The sequence below is a fragment of the Vigna umbellata genome, chromosome 4 (assembly GCF_029865625.1).
Source record: "Vigna umbellata cultivar VRB3 chromosome 4, Vumbellata_1.0, whole genome shotgun sequence".
NCBI lineage: Eukaryota > Viridiplantae > Streptophyta > Magnoliopsida > Fabales > Fabaceae > Vigna > Vigna umbellata.
Genome location: NC_142168.1, coordinates 37,780,886 through 37,801,761, shown reverse-complemented (window position 1 = coordinate 37,801,761; position 20,876 = coordinate 37,780,886). Strand labels below are relative to the sequence as shown.

General features: G+C 30.7%; 2 protein-coding genes across 5 annotated transcripts; both read left to right on the top strand.

Moving 5' to 3' along the window:
- Positions 1-2,161: 2,161 nt before the first annotated feature.
- Positions 2,162-10,801, top strand: LOC148200099 (vesicle transport v-SNARE 13-like). 3 transcript variants are annotated; one of them, XM_088111831.1, is made up of 5 exons: positions 2,162-2,303; positions 2,409-2,524; positions 3,697-3,755; positions 3,841-4,008; positions 4,081-4,553. In XM_088111831.1, the coding sequence occupies exons 2-5, from the start codon at positions 2,431-2,433 to the stop codon at positions 4,390-4,392; spliced, it is 633 nt and encodes a 210-aa protein (XP_087967957.1). In that variant the 5' UTR covers positions 2,162-2,303; positions 2,409-2,430; the 3' UTR covers positions 4,393-4,553. The 3 variants fall into 3 exon arrangements, 2 of the variants coding, with proteins under 2 accessions (XP_087967957.1, XP_087967956.1); XR_015785645.1 differs by adding an exon at positions 10,385-10,801 and having other exon boundaries at positions 2,220-2,524; positions 4,081-4,473; XM_088111830.1 differs by having other exon boundaries at positions 2,220-2,524.
- Positions 10,802-12,339: 1,538 nt separating this feature from the next.
- LOC148200098 (purple acid phosphatase 23-like) lies at positions 12,340-19,723 on the top strand. Of its 2 annotated transcripts, XM_088114081.1 has the most exons (10): positions 12,340-12,704; positions 13,204-13,395; positions 13,886-14,222; positions 14,847-15,064; positions 15,158-15,348; positions 15,736-16,017; positions 17,495-17,617; positions 18,882-18,956; positions 19,160-19,213; positions 19,443-19,723. In XM_088114081.1, exons 1-10 carry the CDS (start codon positions 12,416-12,418, stop codon positions 19,455-19,457), a joined length of 1,776 nt encoding a protein of 591 aa, XP_087970207.1. In that variant the 5' UTR covers positions 12,340-12,415; the 3' UTR covers positions 19,458-19,723. The 2 variants fall into 2 exon arrangements, with proteins under 2 accessions (XP_087970207.1, XP_087970208.1); XM_088114082.1 differs by lacking the exon at positions 19,160-19,213 and having other exon boundaries at positions 12,341-12,704.
- Positions 19,724-20,876: the final 1,153 nt, after the last annotated feature.

Sequence of the window (20,876 nt, the reverse complement as noted above, 5' to 3'; positions counted from 1 at the left end):
AATATTATTTATAGTCTTTTATACAATAAATCTTTCATTGACATATATGTTTTTAAGTCATAATTTAATTAATTAGATTATTTTAATAAAAATAGTCATCTTAATATATTTAATAAATTGTTATATATATATATATATATATATATTATATATATATATATTTATTATCATCAAAACTTTATCACACATACCAACATATCCAACAATGTAGACAATTCACGACTCAATTCACGACTCTCCTTTTGAACATGTCCATTTATATTCTTGTGTTTATAAAAGTTTAGTTCAATTTAGAACTTACTCCTCATTAGGGTTGAGTCATTATCACAAAAGTTGATTAATTTTTTGACCAATAATACACACGTTTGGCCACCTATGTTTCTAAACATATTGATTCAAAGATGCATGTTAATTAAGTAATGCTTTGGAAGGAAATCTCACACACATGACCCATTGATTATTGCCATGCAACAATTATTCTCCATGCTTAACTAGAAGTAATTAGCCCTCAAGATCTTTCTAGCCATAACATACACATTCATACGACGAAAGATCCTATGAGTTTCTCCTTAGTATCTTAATACCACATATTTTGTATACACATTTATAGTTTATTATATATTTATTGGACATTTCATTTGCCTTATTTTCAATTTTTAGTTATTTTTTTTATTAATAATGAATTGGGTTCATTACTCATAAATGCTTTAATTTCATATTTTTGACTCATCTAATTTTTGCTCATTATTTCGGTGATAACTTTATTTTAGACATATTCCCTTTTTTGGTAATTCCTATTGCATTGAATTCCTATGCTATTTTCAACAATTTTTAAAAGTTGAGGCATATTTGCTGCAAATGATTTGAGTTTGTTTTTCTCTCTCCAAATTTTAGTTTTGTTCTTTGTGATATTAATTTGCATTTCTAAATTAGAATTCAAATTAAAAATCGATTAAATTTTATTTTGACAAATGAATATAAGTTGGATTAAATGATATTGATATTTAATTTATGTAAATAGGTTTCATTGATTAATTGAATGATTAATTGTTTAAATTTGGATTTAATCTTTAGAAAACTATGATTTTCTGATTGTTTGATTATTGGAATTTTGGATTGATTTTTTTTTATCTCTTGATTTAGCTTTTGATTTCTATTTTTGTTTTCCAATTTTTGTTTTATTTTTCCAATCCCAAAACCCACCAACGGTCTAACAACATAATCAGTACAAAACGATAAGAACATCGCAAAAACAATTAGACAGATAAATAAGAAAGATTGGAAAAGAAAACAGACAGAGAAATTAGATATGGTTCAATTAAAATGATAACTAAACTTCAATATACATCTACTATCACAAATTCATTACAAATACATATTAAAACTTTAAGGTTTCTCTCAACATGAACTTGAGGACAACCCGATTAGCTTGGTGGTGCCTCTACACAGCTCAGAGCAATATGAAGGAAGCCTGAGTGAGTCAAGCCCAACCAAATTGCTGGGATCCTTGGATAGCCTACAAAGCTTGGTAGAGAGTGCAAAGTGGAGAACTCAGAAAAAAAATTAAGAGATACAATGTGTCTAAGAAAGCTAGATTGGATGCTTTAAGAAAAAGTGAAGAATTTTAGTGTGAGAACCACCATCATAGTAAAGTACCATTGACAACAGGTTATTGAAAGATACCCTAGCAAATATAAATTTAACAAATCTTAAGACCAGACGGACAAAGTCAAGAGGATATGCACGACTATATAATGAATGAAGTCGACAATTAGGAAGTCGTCAATGCAATGAAAATGAAGAGTCGATTGTGAAGAAAGAAGAATCTGGTTGAAAAATATTAGCTTGGTGTGGGATGGTGCATATCAAAAGTTAGAGTGCAATGATAAAAAAGGAAAGGAAAATATTTAAGTTTATGAAGAAATTGTTACATAAACGTAAGTCTAAGAGATTTATTAGTAATTTTGTTTGAATTTTATTTTATTATTTTGAATACAATCATATTAGTTTGATTTTTATATAAATAATAAGATATTAATTGTTAATTTTAACTTTTCATTATTTAGGTATAATATTGATTAATAAATTAAATAGTTTTTTTTTTTGCATCAGTTAATATTTTATTTGTAGTTTTTATTTTTTAGTTAGTTCACGGTTCTATTTGTAACTAACTATTTAAAAGCGGGTTTAATGAAATCACCGCGGGTTAATTGCATGGATTATTTGTTGGTGTGACGTTTATTTTTCTACCCAAGCTGAATATCGTCGATTTTCTTACATTTCCGCGTTCGAACAGGGTTTCGGTGCCGGATTCTTGATCCCTGGGTTCCGATTTCGTTTCTCTAATTTCGTTTCCACGTTCTCTTAGTTTTATAACTTTTCGTTTTCTTGATCGTGAATTGATGCAGCGAGTGAAGAAGGTCGTGGACGATGAGCAACGTGTTCGAGGGATACGAACGCCAATACTGCGAACTCTTGGCGAATCTAACGAAAAAGTGCACTGCTGCTGGTGCTCTTAATGGAGGTACTGGAAAATTCTAACTCGATTCTTCTTTTTTTATTTTTTTTTAAATTTCCAGCCGTCTTGTGTTATTGTTTTTGATTTTATAATGTATAAGTTTAGTTAATTTGCTTGGTTTTTCGGGGTATTTTTGTGTACTGGTATTTCTTTCTTTTGTAGGATATAGTCCAAAAGTTTGAGTTCTTAGTTTTGCATTTCTTAATAAGATATGATTGAAACTCCTTTATTGTAGAATTTTGTTACATTGCTTTAATTTAGATAATAACATTTAGCATGAATTAGGATCATTTAAATTATTGTTGTGTGTACAGTTAATTTGTCAAGTTCATTTGCTTATTTTGTTTATAGGTTTTTCTTTCTATTTTAGAATATAATCTAAAAGTTCACAAGATCTTTTTTCTTTAAAAAAAATGATCTAAACTCCTTTATTACTGAATTCAGTTGATTGAATTTGGATAATGGCACATATCATGAATTAGGATCGTTTCACTTATTGGTTTGTATAGCTCCTTTGGACCCGTTGTGTAGCTCTCTCCTGGTGGTTGAAATTCTGTCCAGAAAATTTCTCCTCTCAACGGTTTCCAGGATGTCACTGCTACTATTGTTTTCCTTTGGTCATGACTAGGGACACTCTTTTATTTGTGTCTTCTGTATGTCATTTTAGAAATATCTCATAAATTTTGGAGAGACAACTGCAACTGCAATTTATGCATTTCTTGATGATATAAGCTGTGTTTTGGAGCCGACACTGCATTCTGTTGATTTTGGACATTTGGTTATAAAGGTTAAAAATGGCTATGTAAAGTCCCCTATCATTTCTGTTTCGTTCTACTGTACTATTTCAGAACTTGTTTTTCTCCCTTCTATGTTTGTTGCTGCATTTTTTTTTGCACTTTTTGTCAGTTGAATGGGTGCGTGGAGTGCATTCTAAAGTATGCATCATAGAATAAAGTGAATTCTTGTACACATTTGGCATGCCAACAGTTTTTTACTCTATAAACATAAATTCTTATGGATCTTAACATATTTATAGAAGATTATCTTAATTCTTGAGTAATGACTATAGGAATGTCAAACTATTGAAAGTTTTTATCAGGATGTAGTGTTGAGTCTTATGATTATTTTGGAGCAATACACATTTCATTATAATTTTTCCACCTTCTGTTTATTTTCAGAGCAAAAGAAACAAAAAGTTTCTGAAATAAAGACTGGAATTGATGAAGCTGAAGCTTTGGTACTTCTTTTTCTTCTGCAATAGAAAGTTGTCTTTATTTTCTCTATACTCTGGTTCTGATACGGTTTATTTAATGAATCTGTAGGTTCGAAAAATGGAACTCGAGGCCAGAAGTTTGCAGCCAAACGGCAACGTGCTTCTTGCTAAGTTGCTGCAGTATAAATCGGATCTAAACAATCTTAAAACCGAAGTGAAGAGAATTGTATGTTCGGCATGGGATGAATTGTTGGATGGCATGGCAGATGCTATGAAGGTATGATTAATTTATTTTAGCATCCTCTGTTGATACTTGAAGATGATTAATTTTCTTTAATCCGACATCCAGCCATCCGTCGTCTCTTCAATAAAAGGTCCTAAACAAAGCTATCTGACTGCCGTGAGAGATTACTATGCATCCGCAACATCTCAGGACGATTTAAGAACTTACTATATTGCAAAAGCGAATTTCCACGCGGTAATGGGCACGTACCACATTGTTTCCAAGAATTTCTCAAAGGCGGCGGAAGAGTTCAACAATGTCTCAGAAGAGCTTAGGGCGTCGGAAGCTTATAAGACTACCGGCAGCACTGGTGCGTCGTCCCTTCTTACTTGCTCTTCCCCTCCCTCCGCGGAAGCTTATAATAAGACTACCGGTTAGTGCCAAAAATGACTCACGAACCTGCAGCGGAGACTCTTGAACAATCATATAAGGACCATCAAGAGAACCACAGTTGAAGAGGTGATTCTTTTAAACATTTCTTATCATATATACATGGTCTGGCTTTCAATAATAGCAACGTCATCTTTCTTTAGTTTCCATATTTTTTTTCTTTGTTCTTTTTCTTTATTACTAAAAAACAATATCAAACCAAATAGTTCGATAAGATCAATTCTATATGGTTGTCAAACCTATTAAACAATGAACTCGGGAAATTAAAATATTAAAACTAAGAGGATACTGCACCGGTTACTTTTGCTTTTAGGCACCGGTTCTACAACCGAGGCATATACCGGCGAGGTAAAAAGGGGTAGGTTTTATGCCTCGGTCGTGAACTGAGTTAAAAAGAATAGGATTTATGCCTCGGTTTTTACGTAACCGAGGCAGTAACTTATTTTTTTTTTTTAAGCTTCAGGATGTTGTTGATGTTTGTTCTTATGCATCACCCATCTTCCACTGCCATCACCCATCTTCCACTGCCACCAGCATGATTTCCCACTTTCAGAGCTACCAACACAACAACGCAATTCCACATTTTCAGTGAAACAAGAATGATTCTCCACCAGCTTCTCTTCCTCTGTTCCTGGAGGTCTCAGCTCTGCCGCCACTCAAAAACTCCAATCAAAAATCCAAAAATTGAAACTCCAATCAAAAATCCAATAGAAAACTCAAGCAGAAACTCCAATCAAAAATCCAAAAATTGAAATCGGAACCCTAGACGAATCGGAACGAGAATGACGTGCTCCCACCACCACCTGCAGAGAATCAAACTCCACCACTCTTGCAAAGCATCAATTAAACATAAAACAACCCAAACAAAATTAGAAAAAGGAGACGGAAGGAAGTTTCCTCCTTCCCTGCAAATCAGAACAAAGAGAAGAAGAACGAGAATGACCGCCCTTGCGCCCCCACTGCGTCTTCGCCGCGCCTCAATCATGCCATTGAATATCCTTCGTCGCGCCTCCATCAGAGCAGAGAAGAGGAAGGAAGGGAAACAAAAGAAAAAGGGAGAAAAGAGAAGAGCGGCGCAACTTCTATCTCTGTTTGCGAAATTTAACCCTAAACACATGTTATTACCTCGGTTATTTTTTTAACCGAGGCAATAAGGGTCTACGGCCTCGGTTCTATAAAGAACCGAGGCCTAAACGCTCTCAAAAAAATAAAAAAATAATTACAAAATGTCACCGCGCCAGTTTTAGGCATCGGTTCCTTTTGAACCGAGGCATATACCTTTGCGCGATAATTACAAAAATGCCACCGCACCAGTTTTAGGCATCGGTTCTTTTTGAACCGAGGCATATACCTTGCGCGATACTTACAAAAATGCCACCGCACCAGTTTTAGGCATCGGTTCTTTTTGAACCGAGGCATATACCTTGCGCGATAATTACAACAATGCCACCGCACCAGTTTTAGGCATCGGTTCTTTTTGAACCGAGGCATATTCATTTGTGATAACTACAAAAATGCCACCGCGCTATTTTTTGCTTCGGTTACAATTTAACCGATGTCAAATGCGCGAGTTAAAATCTTGTTTTTTTACTAGTATTAAAATGGAATGAATGAATATTAACAATTTTAGTTTTGCTTCAAAACTATGGTTATTTTATATATATCCAATATATATATATAATTTTCTTCAATTTATAACCTTATTTATGCTGTTTACTAAAATAATAAATGTTATAAAACTACTTCAAGAGATATAAGAATTTTAGTCTACAAATATAATAGTTTTATTAAGCATGCACACTAAACTAAAATCCGAACCCTAAATGGTAAAAGAACTCACCTTATCTTCTAACTTGTTTGACTTTTCTTTCCCCAAACACTAGTTATATATTCAAAGTCTTTGAAAGTCTTCTTCTTTTCCCTTCCCATAAATAAGGAGCACGGTTCCCTTAATAAGGTCAACACTAATGATAATGAAATAAGTTTTTATAGTATAACTTTGTCTATATACGAATAAAAAAACTATATTTGAAAAAAATATAAGATTTTTAACAATTTTTATGTCTAATTTTTTATTTATTTAATTATTCCCAAAATCCATTATTTCTTATAACCAAGTATCATTAAATATGATTTATTTATATGTAACAAATTTTGTTGACACAAAAAATACTCTGGTAATTTTTTATTGAACTATTTATTTTTAATGCTGAGGGAGAAATACCTTAGAGTTTTATCAAATTAAATAAATAAGGAAATGAATTATTGTCATTTTTTATAACTTTTTATATATAAAAGTTTAACATGTATGCATAATTATAAATTTTGACATCTTAAACTAGGTTGAGAATCCATAATTTATCTACACTTGTTTTATGTTAAATAATATTAAATTTAATATATATATATATATATATATATATATATATATAAAATAATAATAATAAGAAGAAAAGACTAGCAAAATTGTGTAAAAAAGCTAAATTCCACAAATTGTACATATTTTAAATTTTTTTATCTCTAATATTAATACGTATAACATCATAAAATTGGTTGTCTGTAAAAATTCCTAGACCCACGTTATACACACATCTATTAAAATTTATCGTAAAATAAATTGCGAAACAAATTAACCATCTTCTCCTTAACTTTCAAGGAAAAATAACCAATTTCAGCAAAAACCAGAACACAAAACATAAAATCACATTCCAACTAAAGATTAGTTACACCTTTAGTATTTGCTTGCTCAATGATTAAAACAAAAAGTAATCTATTTTCTAGTTTAATACTTGTACGATATGGCCCGTACGACCATACACTTTCCCCATACAAAACAAGTCGGACGGTCTAGGGTTGTAGAAAATCAAGAGAAGTAATTGAACATCGTAGAAACAATTGACAAGACTGGATGGTGCCGAGTATTGGCGTCCGACCATGGTCCATAATCAAATTTTCCTACAAAGATTAAGGTAAATAGTAATTAGAGGTATTGGGCTGAGATTGAGCCGTGATTAAGGCTTTACTAATTTCAAGTCCATGCCAAAAACTATAAATATAGGTCAAAGGTAAGAAGAGGTAGATGTTCGCATTTATTACTATTGCATTGAACTCTTGTACAGACAGTCAACTGACTTAAGCATCGGAAAACCTTTGACAGATATACCTATGGACGGTGGAGAGAAAAGAAGGACTAGAAGAGCACATACCGGAAACAATACTATACTACTATTAAACTAGAAAATACAATCATTTGGAAAGCAAAAATGCAGTGTCTTATAGCATTAGCCACAGAAACAAGAACAAAACATGGAGAATCCCTAGTTGCACCAATTGGAAATAAACTTCGTAATTTAGTTTACTAAGAAAAGTATAAAAGATGTTAAAAGTGAACTCAGAACATTGAAAGGTAAAAGACAACGAATGCAAGGTTTGGTTGATGAAGATTGAAGAAATGGACGTCAAATCATACCTATTATACAAGATTGACTTTGGAAAGTGGAAAGAATCATAAATGAAGTAGAAAAATTCAATATAGAAAACAATGTATCTCAATATATGATCTCTAAATTTGGTATAAAGTTATTCATTAAGCAAAAGGGCAAAAATATTGATAATGAATGTTACAAGATTAAATGAAGAGAAGTTTGACATCATATCTTACACTCTACCAACACCAAGACTTGGATCTACCTTCTTAAATGCTATCAAAAGTTTTCCAAGTAGAAAATTAAAATTATTATAGAGATCACGAAGAACTTGAAAGATGAAGATTTCAAAATATTAGGTATGTGTGGAACATGTGGAGTGAACGAGACAACACTTACGAAAAAAGTTATCAAAATTCTAGATTTATGTAAGCTATTGGATGAAGTTGTAATGGTAATGGTTCCAAAATTTTGATTTATGTAAAAATTCAAGATCAAATGGTTGACGCTTGAGATTTGATAAAGAGACCGTTCAAGAAAGAGCATCTGAACTACATGAATGATTGAAAGGTATTAAAAATATATTAATAATTCTTAATGATGTTTGGATAGATTTTGATTTTGAGTCTATTTAGATTCTTTCCAATGAACATCACAAGAATTGTAAAATTTTGTTTACATAAAAAAATGAAGATGTTTTGTATAAGATGGGAAGTCAAAAGAATTTCAAAAATTCTATTTTGTCCCCAGATAAAAGGTGAGACCTTTTCCACGATATGGTTGGTAGAAATATTTCAACCAAGCTTGATATTCTTCATATAACAAAAGAGGTTTAAAATGAATGTGGTTGCCAATTGCCATTGTTACAATGGCAAAAACATTAGCAAATAAAGAAAGAGGTACCTAGGAAGATGCACTAGATTAACTAAAAAGATCTTCCATCACTTCCCTTTTAGAAAAGTAAGTTTGTGTACATTCAAGTATAAAGCTGACTTACAATTTTTTAGATAGTGTGGAAGAAAAAATAGGTTTTTTCCTTTTGTTGCTCCATAAGACTTTGACATTCCTATAGAAGTTATACTTTGACATGGAATGTGTTTGAGATTGTTTAAACTTAAAAATAGAGTGCATACCATTGTTGATAAACTTAAACGACGTTTCATGTTGTTAGATGGTAAGTGGAAGAGTGTGTCAAAATGCATGATGTTGAACGTGATATCATCATATCAGTTGCATATATAGAGGAATGTGATTTTATGGTAGAATGTGATGGATATCAAATGGAAAAACCTAAAGAAGAAACATATTGTTCTTTAGGATTATTTTTTACAATTGTGAGAGATTTCTAAGGATTTGATTAAAACCTAGCACATACACATACATTTTTGCATTATATCTGTCTATTAGTAGTAAGGTACAATAGTGGACCAATCATACCTTTGTACATAGTTTGATCCACTTGTTTATCAAATTGATCCTTATCTAAATATCATGCCATAGGAGTTGCAACTTCCTTTGAAGTATCAATTTTTAATTTCTTTAAAACTTCACTACAATATTTTGATTGATAAATGAAAGTTCCACCATTTACTTGTTTTATTTGTAATCCTAAAAAGAAGTTTAGTTCCCATCATAGACATTTCAATCTCCCCAACATTAGGCTAGAAAATTCTTGACAAAGAGCTTTGTTAGTTTATGCAAAAATAATATCATCAACATAAACTTGAACAATTAAGATATGTTTGTAGGAACTTCTAATGAAAAGAGTATAACAACTTTATCTCTTTTGAAGCCTTTATCGATCAAGAAATCACTTAACCTTTCATACCATGATCTTAGGGCTCGTTTGAAACCACATAGAGCTTTCTTAATTTATAAACATGATTAGGATTTTCAAAATCTTCAAAATTAGGAGAAGGAAAATGTGTATCTTCCATGAATGACAACATCAAGAAAATGGGTTTTAAAATCTACGACTACTTGCTTGTTAGTTTTTGAAATATACTTTATTATTAACACTTTATTTTATAACACAAAGTTCGTCGGAAATAGAGATGTTCGATGACTCAAGGGCAAAATTGAAAAGCTCAATTCAGCTAGTGTTTAACAACAACGAATGGATGTAGATGTGTGAGCTTCGACGTCGAAGGATTCGAAGGGTGACCACTATTAACACATGATGATTTTTATTGAAGAGGTCCCTAAATTGGTTGGGATGATGGATACTGGTGAGGATTGAAATGGTGATGAGTCTCACCGAAAGCTAATGAGCATCGACAAAATAATTTTATTTCTTTTTTTAGAAATTAAGAAGAAGGGTTGGAGAAGGATGAGATGTTGGTGAAATTTTCTTTTATTACGATTTCTTAAGGAGAAGAGTATTAAGAGTGGTAGTTGGTGTAGAGTGAGTCTTGATAAGTGTAATATTTATCTAATATTCACACTTATTTCTATCTCTTTTTCATGTGTTTTTGTTAATTCTCATGGAAAGATGTACAAATTGTATTTATTTGTTCCTAGATTAGTATAACTGTCTTTGTGTGTTTATTTTGCAGGAAAATGAAGATTGTAGAAGAATAAATTGTCTCTGCGTGCATTATTCGAAGCCAACAATCAACTCGTTCAATCCTCTTAAACTAATCCACTCACCCAAGCGAGTGGTGTGGCTAGCTCAAGCGAGCGAGTTTTTCTAACTTGCTTAGCGAATTGTGACTCGCTCAAGCGAGTTGACTTATTTTAGACACATTAAATGAGTCGAGAACGAATTTAGAAGTAGTTTTTGGAGAGTAGGAACGTTGCCAAAGCTCACAACCTTGGGTCTAGGTGCTTCCAGGGCGCAATAACTTTTTTCACCATCCATTCCATTACTTCAACTCCATCTTGTTTCCTAGATGTATAAGAATAGCTAAAACTCCATTTCATTGGAGTTGGAAGTAATGTATCGAAACTCTGTGTAAATTTCTCTATGTAATGCATTATCTTTGTTGAATCTTGTGTTTTATTCTTGTTATTCACACATATGATGGGAATTTATGCTATTTGAGTGGTTGTAATTATTGGAAAATATTTATATTGTGGACATAGGTAGAATAACCAAGGTAATTTGATTCTAGACATAAATTGAAACTTTTGGTCATCATAAACATAATATTTAATGCAAAACTTGTGTCTGAAACGACTAAGGGATTATTGTTTTTGCATGAAGATTTAGAATTTGTCATCTAAGGGATTATAGGCTTGTATGCTTTTGATGTTGATGCTTGATTATGTGAGAAATATATTGCGCAGAGAGTTTTACAGAGTGAAGAACATGAAATCCAATCCCAATGAATCTATACTTGAATTTATTTCATAAATTGTAAACATGAAATTTATATGTTTTGTTTGTTAAGAATCCATTGATGTTCATATTTCTAGCCAAATTAGTAAATAATCACAGTTGGCTAATTCAACACAAATCTATTGAAAAAACGATACTTGAACTTATCATTTATATTAGTTATGCGATTCAATACATATAACAAACAAATAAATATGTAAGTCTTGGTATCTTTTCTTTCATAATTTTTTTAACCCTCACCAAGTTACAGTGGTCACTAAAAATGGTGAACAAAAGAAAAAGATAAAAACAAAAAAAAATATGAAAGATGTTTAAAGTGACTCAATTAGTGGGGAACGATGTTGTTACAAATAACCAACAATATCGTCACTAAAAAGAAAACAATAAAGTTAAAGAAGAAAAAAACAAGAATAATTATGTCTGCATACACAAGGAACCATAATCGATTATTTTTTTAAAATTTTAATATTTATAATTTAACCTCCAACAAATCAAAATAATGTTTATAATTTTTACATAATAAATCTTTCATCTTTCATTACATATATGTCTTTAGTTATAATTTAATTAATTAAATAATTTTAATAAATTGACTAATAATATATAATAACTCTAACATATTTAATAATTATGGTTATCCTTAAGCTAACTATAATAAATTTTCCTCTAGATATTGGATTATCTACTATTGAATTATTGATTTTGTGATGCACATTTTAGTGGTATTAATTTATTAAATGAGATATTACATTTTTACCTTTTAAATAATCAATAATTTTAAATTTAATTATTTTTTAAATTATAATAAATATTTCATCATTTTATCTTTTTAAATTATTTATTTAAATTTAGTTATCTTTCTATTTAAATTATTTATCTATATTAAAAAAAGTACAAAGTTTCCATATTTTTATCAAAATAAAATGTTAAGTTGGTGTTATTTTTTTTTTTTGAAGGATATGAAACAAAATGTAAAGTAGGTGTTATTTTCCAAGTTTTTTTTAGTAATAATTTGGATGGATTGAAAACATAGAAGAAGCAGCATATTCGAACATTAACGGAGATGCTGATAAGAATGTGCCACCTAAGCGACAACGTATGGCACATTAGTTGCGTTAACTACTTTACTTCAAATTATGTCTTTTACAGTTACACCACAGTGATCAACCTTGTTAATGCTTTGTTTAGTTACCCTTAACAATACATCATCATATACAGAAAAAGAGTTCAGCCATTCCTTCATTTTATGCCAGAAATGAAAATCTGCACCACCTTATGCATGCTGGCCATGGTTTTGGTGACGATGAGCAGCGACTTCATCACCGTCATGGCAGTCACTGAGAGTCACATTCCCACCACTTTGGATGGCCCATTTGAGCCTGTGACCCGCCGGTTCGACCCATCACTGCGACGGGGCAGTGATGACCTGCCCATGACTCATCCAAGGCTCAGAAAGAATGTCACTTTGAATTTCCCTGAACAGATTGCCCTTGCAATTTCTTCACCAACTTCTATGTGGGTTTCTTGGGTTACTGGTACTTTACCTCCTCTCCTCAGAGTTTCCAAAAAAGCTGTCATTTTTAAGAATAATTAGTCCATGATAGTTCAAAGGGGTTTTATTTGGCATCTGATCTCAAAAGCTTGATAGCGAATTTGATCCTCACAAAAAAATGTCTTTTAAGGTAGTTTTTGTTCTTCACATTCATCACATGTTATCATTAAAATGCAATTTAGCATCTCCAAGTAAGAATTAAATTGCACTTTGATGATAATATATAGGGACGATAGCTACTTTGATGGACTTTTTTTCTTAATTTATTTGAATTACAGGATTATATTGAATCTGTCGTACACTTTGAGAACGAAATAGACCATTCTACTGTCATAAGAAGGATGATTTATGATTTGCCGACAGTGTAACATTCTTTAAATTGAAAGTGGGCAGAAAATAAATTATTTTTTGAATGTTAATAGTGTTGTGTCCTAAAGCATCAAGTTGTTGTTACTTGTTTGTGTTGTTTGGTTTCGGATAAGGGGATGCACAGATTGGCCTCAATGTGACCCCAGTAGATCCTGCATCTATTGGAAGTGAAGTGTGGTATGGAAAAGAGAGTGGCAAGTACACAAGTTTTGGGAAAGGTGATTCTGTTGTTTACAGTCAGTTGTATCCCTTTGAAGGCCTATGGAATTACACCTCTGGTATCATTCATCATGTGAAACTTGAAGGTATGTTTGAGTTTCTTTTGATTTGTATTTCTGCTCAAATGGAGGGTTGTTGGAAATATAAGTGAGTCTAAATCCCATGTCGAGTAGAGATGAAATTTTTTAATAATATATAAGAAAATAAGACTCAGAAACTCTTATCTTAATGTTTTGAGTTGGTGGTGATGTCAATTCTTTATATGGGTTGGATTCATGTTTCATTGGTGTTGTTGTCTCGTGCTTAAAAGACCTATTGTTGTTATTGTTAATTACTTAGGTTCTTAAAAGCAATACTTTCCAAAGTTTGATGTTTGTCTTGTGACACAATTGTTGGATAAAAGAACTTTTTTGAACGGATTGTTCTTGTGATAAAATTCCTTTAAAGGAATGTGACTTATTTTCTGTAAATTTTTTAAGATACAAACTGTAAGATATAAACCAAGTGAATAATTGCAATGATACAAATTTGTTAGCAGTTTGGGGAAAGTTCAGAGATACTTCTTTCTTGGTGCAGGTCTTGAACCTGGAACAAGATATTATTACAAATGTGGGGATAGTTCTATTCCAGCCATGAGCGAAGAGCGTTTTTTTGAGACTTTTCCAAAACCTAGTCCAAATAATTATCCAGCTAGAATAGCAGTTGTTGGAGATCTGGGCCTTACAAGAAATTCTACATCAACTATTGATCATCTAATTCATAATGATCCCTCGATGATTCTAATGGTTGGAGATTTAACATATGCAAATCAGTATCTGACAACTGGTGGAAAGGGAGTTTCATGTTATTCATGTGCATTTCCAGATGCTCCTATTAGAGAAACGTATCAACCTCGATGGGATGGGTGGGGAAGGTAAACTACCTCAACTTCTCAGTTCTATGACAAATTATGTAATCAAGACTTAGCTGAAGCAGACTAATCTTATTGTGTGTTAAAAGATAACTTGAAAAAAAATCTATTTTTCTCTATATGGACATGGGATAAATAGGCATTTTGTCAGGAATTTATGTGAGTCTAAGTTTCATATTGAATAAAAATGAAAAAGTTAAACACCTTATAAAAAAAAACTCATAAATTCATTGTCTTAAAGGTTTTGAGTTGAAGGTAAGTTAATCTCTTATGTGAATTTGACTCGTCATATTGTTGTTGGGGGTCTTCCTCATGAATCTCCCTTGAAATACCCATCACATTTATACTTCCCAATTGTTAAAATGAGACTTGGATAACCCAATTTATCAAGGCAAGCTGAAAATATCAGATTAGGGACAAGGTTTTTTCAAAATGTTTCTTCTGCTTTGATATTATTCTGCATATTCTTTCATTTGGTAGTTTGTTAGGCTTGTGAATTTGCTGCATTATTAGTGCTATGCATATATGCTTGTTAGAAAAACATATTGAGGGTGGAAGGGGAAGAGGCGAAACATTAGAATCTCTGATACAAATAGTTGAAAAGCAATTTGGTTTCTGAAACATCAGGTTTATGGAACCTTTGACCTCAGAAGTTCCTATGATGGTTATTGAAGGGAATCATGAGATTGAACCTCAAGCTGGTGGGATCACATTCAAATCATACTTGACACGATTTGCAGTTCCTGCAGAAGAAAGTGGCTCTAAAAGTAACTTCTACTACTCTTTTGATGCTGGGGGCATACACTTTATCATGTTAGGAGCATATGTTGATTACAATAGTTCTGGTAAATGATAACTAATGCATACCTTGTGTAAATTAACCACTGAATGCACATAATTTTAGATGCTTCAACTCAACTTGAAGTATTTCAATTCAGGTGCACAATTTTCTTGGCTGAAGCAAGACCTGCAAAACATAGACCGTAGTGTGACCCCTTGGTTAGTAGCTGCAATGCATCCTCCATGGTATAACAGTTATGCTTCACACTATCAAGAATTTGAGTGTATGAGATTGGAAATGGAAGAGATTCTTTATCAATACAGGGTTGACATTGTTTTCAATGGTCATGTGAGTTAAATTTTTGTGCTTTAGAACATTAGTTTGAAAATATCCAAGATCTCTCTTCTGCAGTTTTACATAGATTTTTTTCTTATGATGGAGTTATGTTGTTCATATATTATAGGATTAGGAAATGTGAAAAAATGCATTCTAAGCCTGCCTGAAATTCTAAACCTAGAGCTTTTATGGAGATAAATTCATGGATGTTGCTCTTTTCACTTGTTAATTTAATTAGTTAGTCTAGGACTTTTTTTGGCAAAATATGTAATGAATATCTTATTTTGCACAATTTTTGGAAATAGAATTATCTGCAACTGTGTTGAAATTAAGAGTATTTTACAAGTAGGTTTTTCCTATTGTTCACACAAGCAGTGTCACATGTTGTCCATGTTGCAGGTTCATGCTTATGAGAGGATGAACAGAGTTTATAATTACACATTGGATCCTTGTGCACCAATCTACATAACTGTTGGAGATGGTGGAAATATAGAGAAAGTAGATGTTGATCATGCAGATGACGCTGGAAAGTGTCCTTCTCCTGGAGATAACATACCAGAATTTGGTGGAGTTTGCAAATCAAATTTTTCCTCTGGTCCTGCCAAAGGAAACTTTTGTTGGAACAAACAACCTGAGTGGAGTGCTTTTAGAGAAAGCAGTTTTGGACATGGAATACTTGAGGTTAAACCTTCATACTCTGAACCTTTTCACAATAATAAGACAAATTTACAATATACAAGTGAGTGCAAACTTCATCTTACAAGTTGATTTTGTAGGATTAAATTAGACTTAAAATCCATTACTTAAACATGGTATAAAAAACATTTAAAAGTCTATCCTAATGAAAGTTATTGTTTATTAAAGTTATAGTGTCATCTGTTATCGAACCATCCATAAATACCTAGTCCCTTGCTCAAAATGTACACGCCTTGGAATGATGAGGTATGTTGGAGTTTCACATTTACAAAAGCCAAGGAAAATTTACAATATATAACTCGGTAGAAACCTTATTTTACAAAATGATTTTATAGGGTTGAGTTTGGCTTAAATTTCACTTATTAAGGATTTCTATTACTGGTTCAATTAGCTCATTCATCTATTGTTTTGTTCTGGTTAATGTTCATTGGAATATGGATAATACTATTACTCATGAACTATGAATCTATTTGGATAAAGTTTTCAATACACTTATAAGAAAAAAATGGAATGAATTTCTCCATGAATTAAAATAGCTTATGCATATGCTATTTTGTAGAACTTGTCTTAGATTAATATTTTATAAGACAGTTTTTTAATTATGTATATGTTAATTTTAGCTTATGGAGAAGTTTATTTCACTTTTTTCTTCTCTTGGAAGTATTGTGGAGAAGTTTATCCAAACAGATTTTATGTGCATATAATCACAAGCTTTGGGATGCTATGTTTGTCTTGTTAGTTTGTGCTTGCTTCAACATTGCAAGATGTTTACACCAATGTTTAGTGGTGGTGTGCAACTTGATAAGGAAATAATTTAGTTGTTACATTCATTTGTACATGGAATCAATTAGAACGACTCATACGTTTGGGTGTAAATGAATCAACCTAGTCAAGTATTTGAAGCTAGTGATGAATAAAGTAGTGCTCCAACTTGAATGTTTTATATAGACAAGTCAAATTCAAATCTTGAAATTGTTTGTTTGAAACTTGGAAGCTTGAGTTCAGCTGATTTAAGTCTATAATTTGATTATTTTCCTTACCTTTATCAAAATTCTTTTTGAAGTATCTTTTAGGTTTATTGAATTAGTCTTTCATAGATAGGCTTATGCTAAATGATGAATTCTCTATATGAATGGTACTTCTAGCTTTGGGTCTCTAATGTCTCTAATTCACTGGTCAAACTTGCTTCTTTTTTCTTTAATCTCTTCCAACAATTCGCAAGTGGGAAAAGATTAAAGAGAAAAAAACAAAAGTAATCACAACATTATCTTGTTGATGACAAAATCAAAGAACAAAATCTGTCCATGTATATTTTGGATGAAAAAGTTTCTTTGTATGTGGTTATATAATGTATTTCATTGAATTTTTCTTTCTGTTCATGACATGGATACAGTCCATGGATTCTCACCTACATGATATCTTTTCTTTTCTTCAAAATTCGATCATCGTATGTTGCATGCAGGCTGTGAATTCCACGTATGCACTGTGGACTTGGCACCGAAATCAAGAAAACTATAAAGAAAATGCAGTTGGTGACCAAATATACATTGTGAGGCAACCAGAATTGTGCATGAAAGACTTAAAAGTAATGTTTCCATATATAAGCTTTATCATGCACAAGCTTTTTCCTGAATATGATATTATATGTGAACGTGAGAATTTCATATAGTTTTTTTTTATATTTTATATCAACTAGAGATAAGACAAATTTACTGTGAACGAAAATCTTATTTTATAAATCTGTTTTATAAGATTTACCCTTTGTTCACTTGAAGGGATTTGGGGAGAGTGATTGAGTGAATTTGAAGATAAATTTTTTTGTTGTTTATTTGAGTGATTTTGGAGGTAAGTGAGAGTGAATTTGGAAGCAACGTTTGTGAGAATTAGTGTAGGATTTGATTGATGTGACAGATTAAAAAAATTTACTTTCAAATTCACTCTCACTTACCTCCAAATTCATTCAAATAAACTACAACAAAATTTATTTTCAAATCCTCTCAAATTTAGTCAATCACTTTTCCCAAATCCGTGAACAAAACATTAGTTAGATTTAAAGTCTACTCCTTAAGATGACGTAAGACATTTAAAATATTTATCTTAAGAATGTTTGTTATTTGTTGGACCTGTTATATTATTCCTATCTAAGTAAGTACAAACTTCATTTTTAAAAACTGATTTTATATAGTTAAGTTAAGCTTAAAATTAACTTTTTTATGTGATTTCAAGTGTGAACCAACATTCTCTAAGACAAAGGGAAACTGCTTTAACTGACTTCAAATCCTTGTTTTGTTGTTTTCAACTGATCATGGGCAGAAGCTACATCCAACACCATGTCCAGCCAATAATTTTTTTTCTTGTCTTCTGTGGTGTAAAATTGAATTTATATACCTAAGGATTTTTGATATGTTGGTTTCAGTTTGATGTTATTCCCAAGTCATCAGATTGAAGAGTAATTTCAGTTTGGTAACATATTTGATCATCCTAAAATATAGGTTTTCACATTAAAAATTTGTCTGAAAACTTTCCTTTGAAATGCTTTTGTAATTTGAATTCAAGCTGTTAAAATCCATGCACAGTAAAATTCACTTGATAAGTATTATTTTTGGTGCAATTTTTTCCAACTTTTCCAAGCCGCCATTTTTGAGTTGCATTATTGATTTCTATTTGTGTAGAATAGAAATTTTTCACTTGATATTTTACTTATTACAGAAGGGTTTTGTTTTGTTATGTCAATAGTTGATTATCAATTTTGTTTGCTTTACTTTTATTGTCAATTTTTCATAATAAAAATATTGAAGTTATTTTTTGGTTTTTATGATTTCAATTTTCCTTTGGCTTTGTTGTAACAGCCACAAGATTCACAACAATCACTTCCATACAATTCTAACCCTAAATCGTCTCATGCTCCTACCCATCTTCCTGAGGTATGTATGCTCCTTTGTGTTTATTTTCTTTACTTTAAGGGTTTGCTTGGAAACATTTTTTTCATAAACAATTTCAAGAGAGAAAAAAAAATAAAGCAAAATTAGTTTTTTGAAATTAGTTCATATATAAGTTAATTTGAAGAAGCATAAATTAATTTTAATTTATGAAAAAAAAATTCATTTTTTTTATTTGTCTCTCGTAGAATTCTATCGTCATATTCCTTGGACTTCTCTTTATATATGGTCTATATTCTCAGGTAAATCAGATTGCATCTCTTGTTTGTGTCCTTGTGAAATTTTGGTGTGTGAAAAACTATATCTTAATATTACAAAATTAAAATGTTCCAAATTATGTTGTCATTGATGTTGAAAAGACTATTGTTCTCTTCTTAATTTATTGAAAAATGGGTACCTAAAAACTTGAAAAAAATGAAAGCTGTTGAAGAATTGGTTCTGATTGTTTTTTTTTTTTTTTTCATTTTGAAGGTGAAATGGAGCTAGGTTTCATTGTATAAAATCACAAGAATATTGGAGTGTAAAGAATATTCTCTTGATATTTCATGGATGTATATTATGGGTGATTTTATTTGGCTTTTAAGAGAGGAAAATCACTTTTTTTAAACAGAAAAAGCACTTATTAATGTTCAGTAAACTAAGTAAATTTTCCCCTCTCTACACTTTTTAGTGATGTATGTCTTTACTTTTTTTAGTGATGCATGGGATTGTTAATTACAACTCTTATATGAGATTGTTTAGCACTTCCATGATGCATTTTCTATTTAAAATTGATATTTGTTCCAATTTCAAATTCTTTTGATATAATATTGAAGTCAATATTTAAATATTGTTTGTTTTAAAATTCGAATTTTATAACAGTTTTAATTTTAAAAAATATTTCAAATGATTGAAGGAGATAATATATGCAAATTGTTTTTGACTTTAATTTTTGAGTGATATGAAATTATTGGATATATAAAAATAATGATTCATATTTGAAATTATTTTTCTATTCTCTTAATTGAGAACTAGAGAATAAGAATTTGTGATTGAGAACTTATTTTTGTTTTCATAGATATTTAAAAAGTAAAATAATTTAAATTTAAATTAAAGTAATTTAAATTTAATATATTTTCAAAATTGTGAGAATTTCCGTCTATTAAATTTTATATGACCTACCCTTACTCTTATACTATCAATATATAATATTAAATAATTCTTTCATTTATTTTATTTAATTTTCATTATTATTGTGATTTTCAATACTAATAAAGAATTTTTTTTATCCATGGCTAAAAACTAAATATAGTTTGGACAGGCAACTATTTTTGCCAGAACATGCTAACTAAAAGAAAATTAATGTCCTTACATATTGCATTTACTTTTTGAGATTGTTAAAGAACACTAAAGTATTCTATAAAAAGAATTACATAGGTTAGAGCAAAACTTATTGAAAACTTTTTCACTTAAAATTTTTTAGGATTTGTAATATTTGTTCTTCAAGATATCTTCTTTTTATATAGGATTGAGAAAATAGTCATTAAAAATCCTTATTACGAATTGTGTAATTTTGAAGTGTTCTTTATTCTTCAAGTTGTGTTTGTAAGACCCATAAAAAAAAAATCTATATATATATATATATATATATATATATATATATATATTTATTTATAGTAGTAAATTTTAGTATTTTATTAGTAATAATAATTTTAATGGATATAAAATTGTAAATTTTGGATATAAAATTATAGTAATTTTAGAAGGAGAGGTTCAAATTTTTGGTAACTTATTTAGTAAATTTTTTTTAAATGGAATAGTAAAAAGTAAATAGTAAATAGTAAAAAGTAAATAGTAAAAATAAATTTTCAGCATTAAGATTCCTTAGCATGGAAGAAAGTAGTAGGTAGAAATTAGGATCAGATT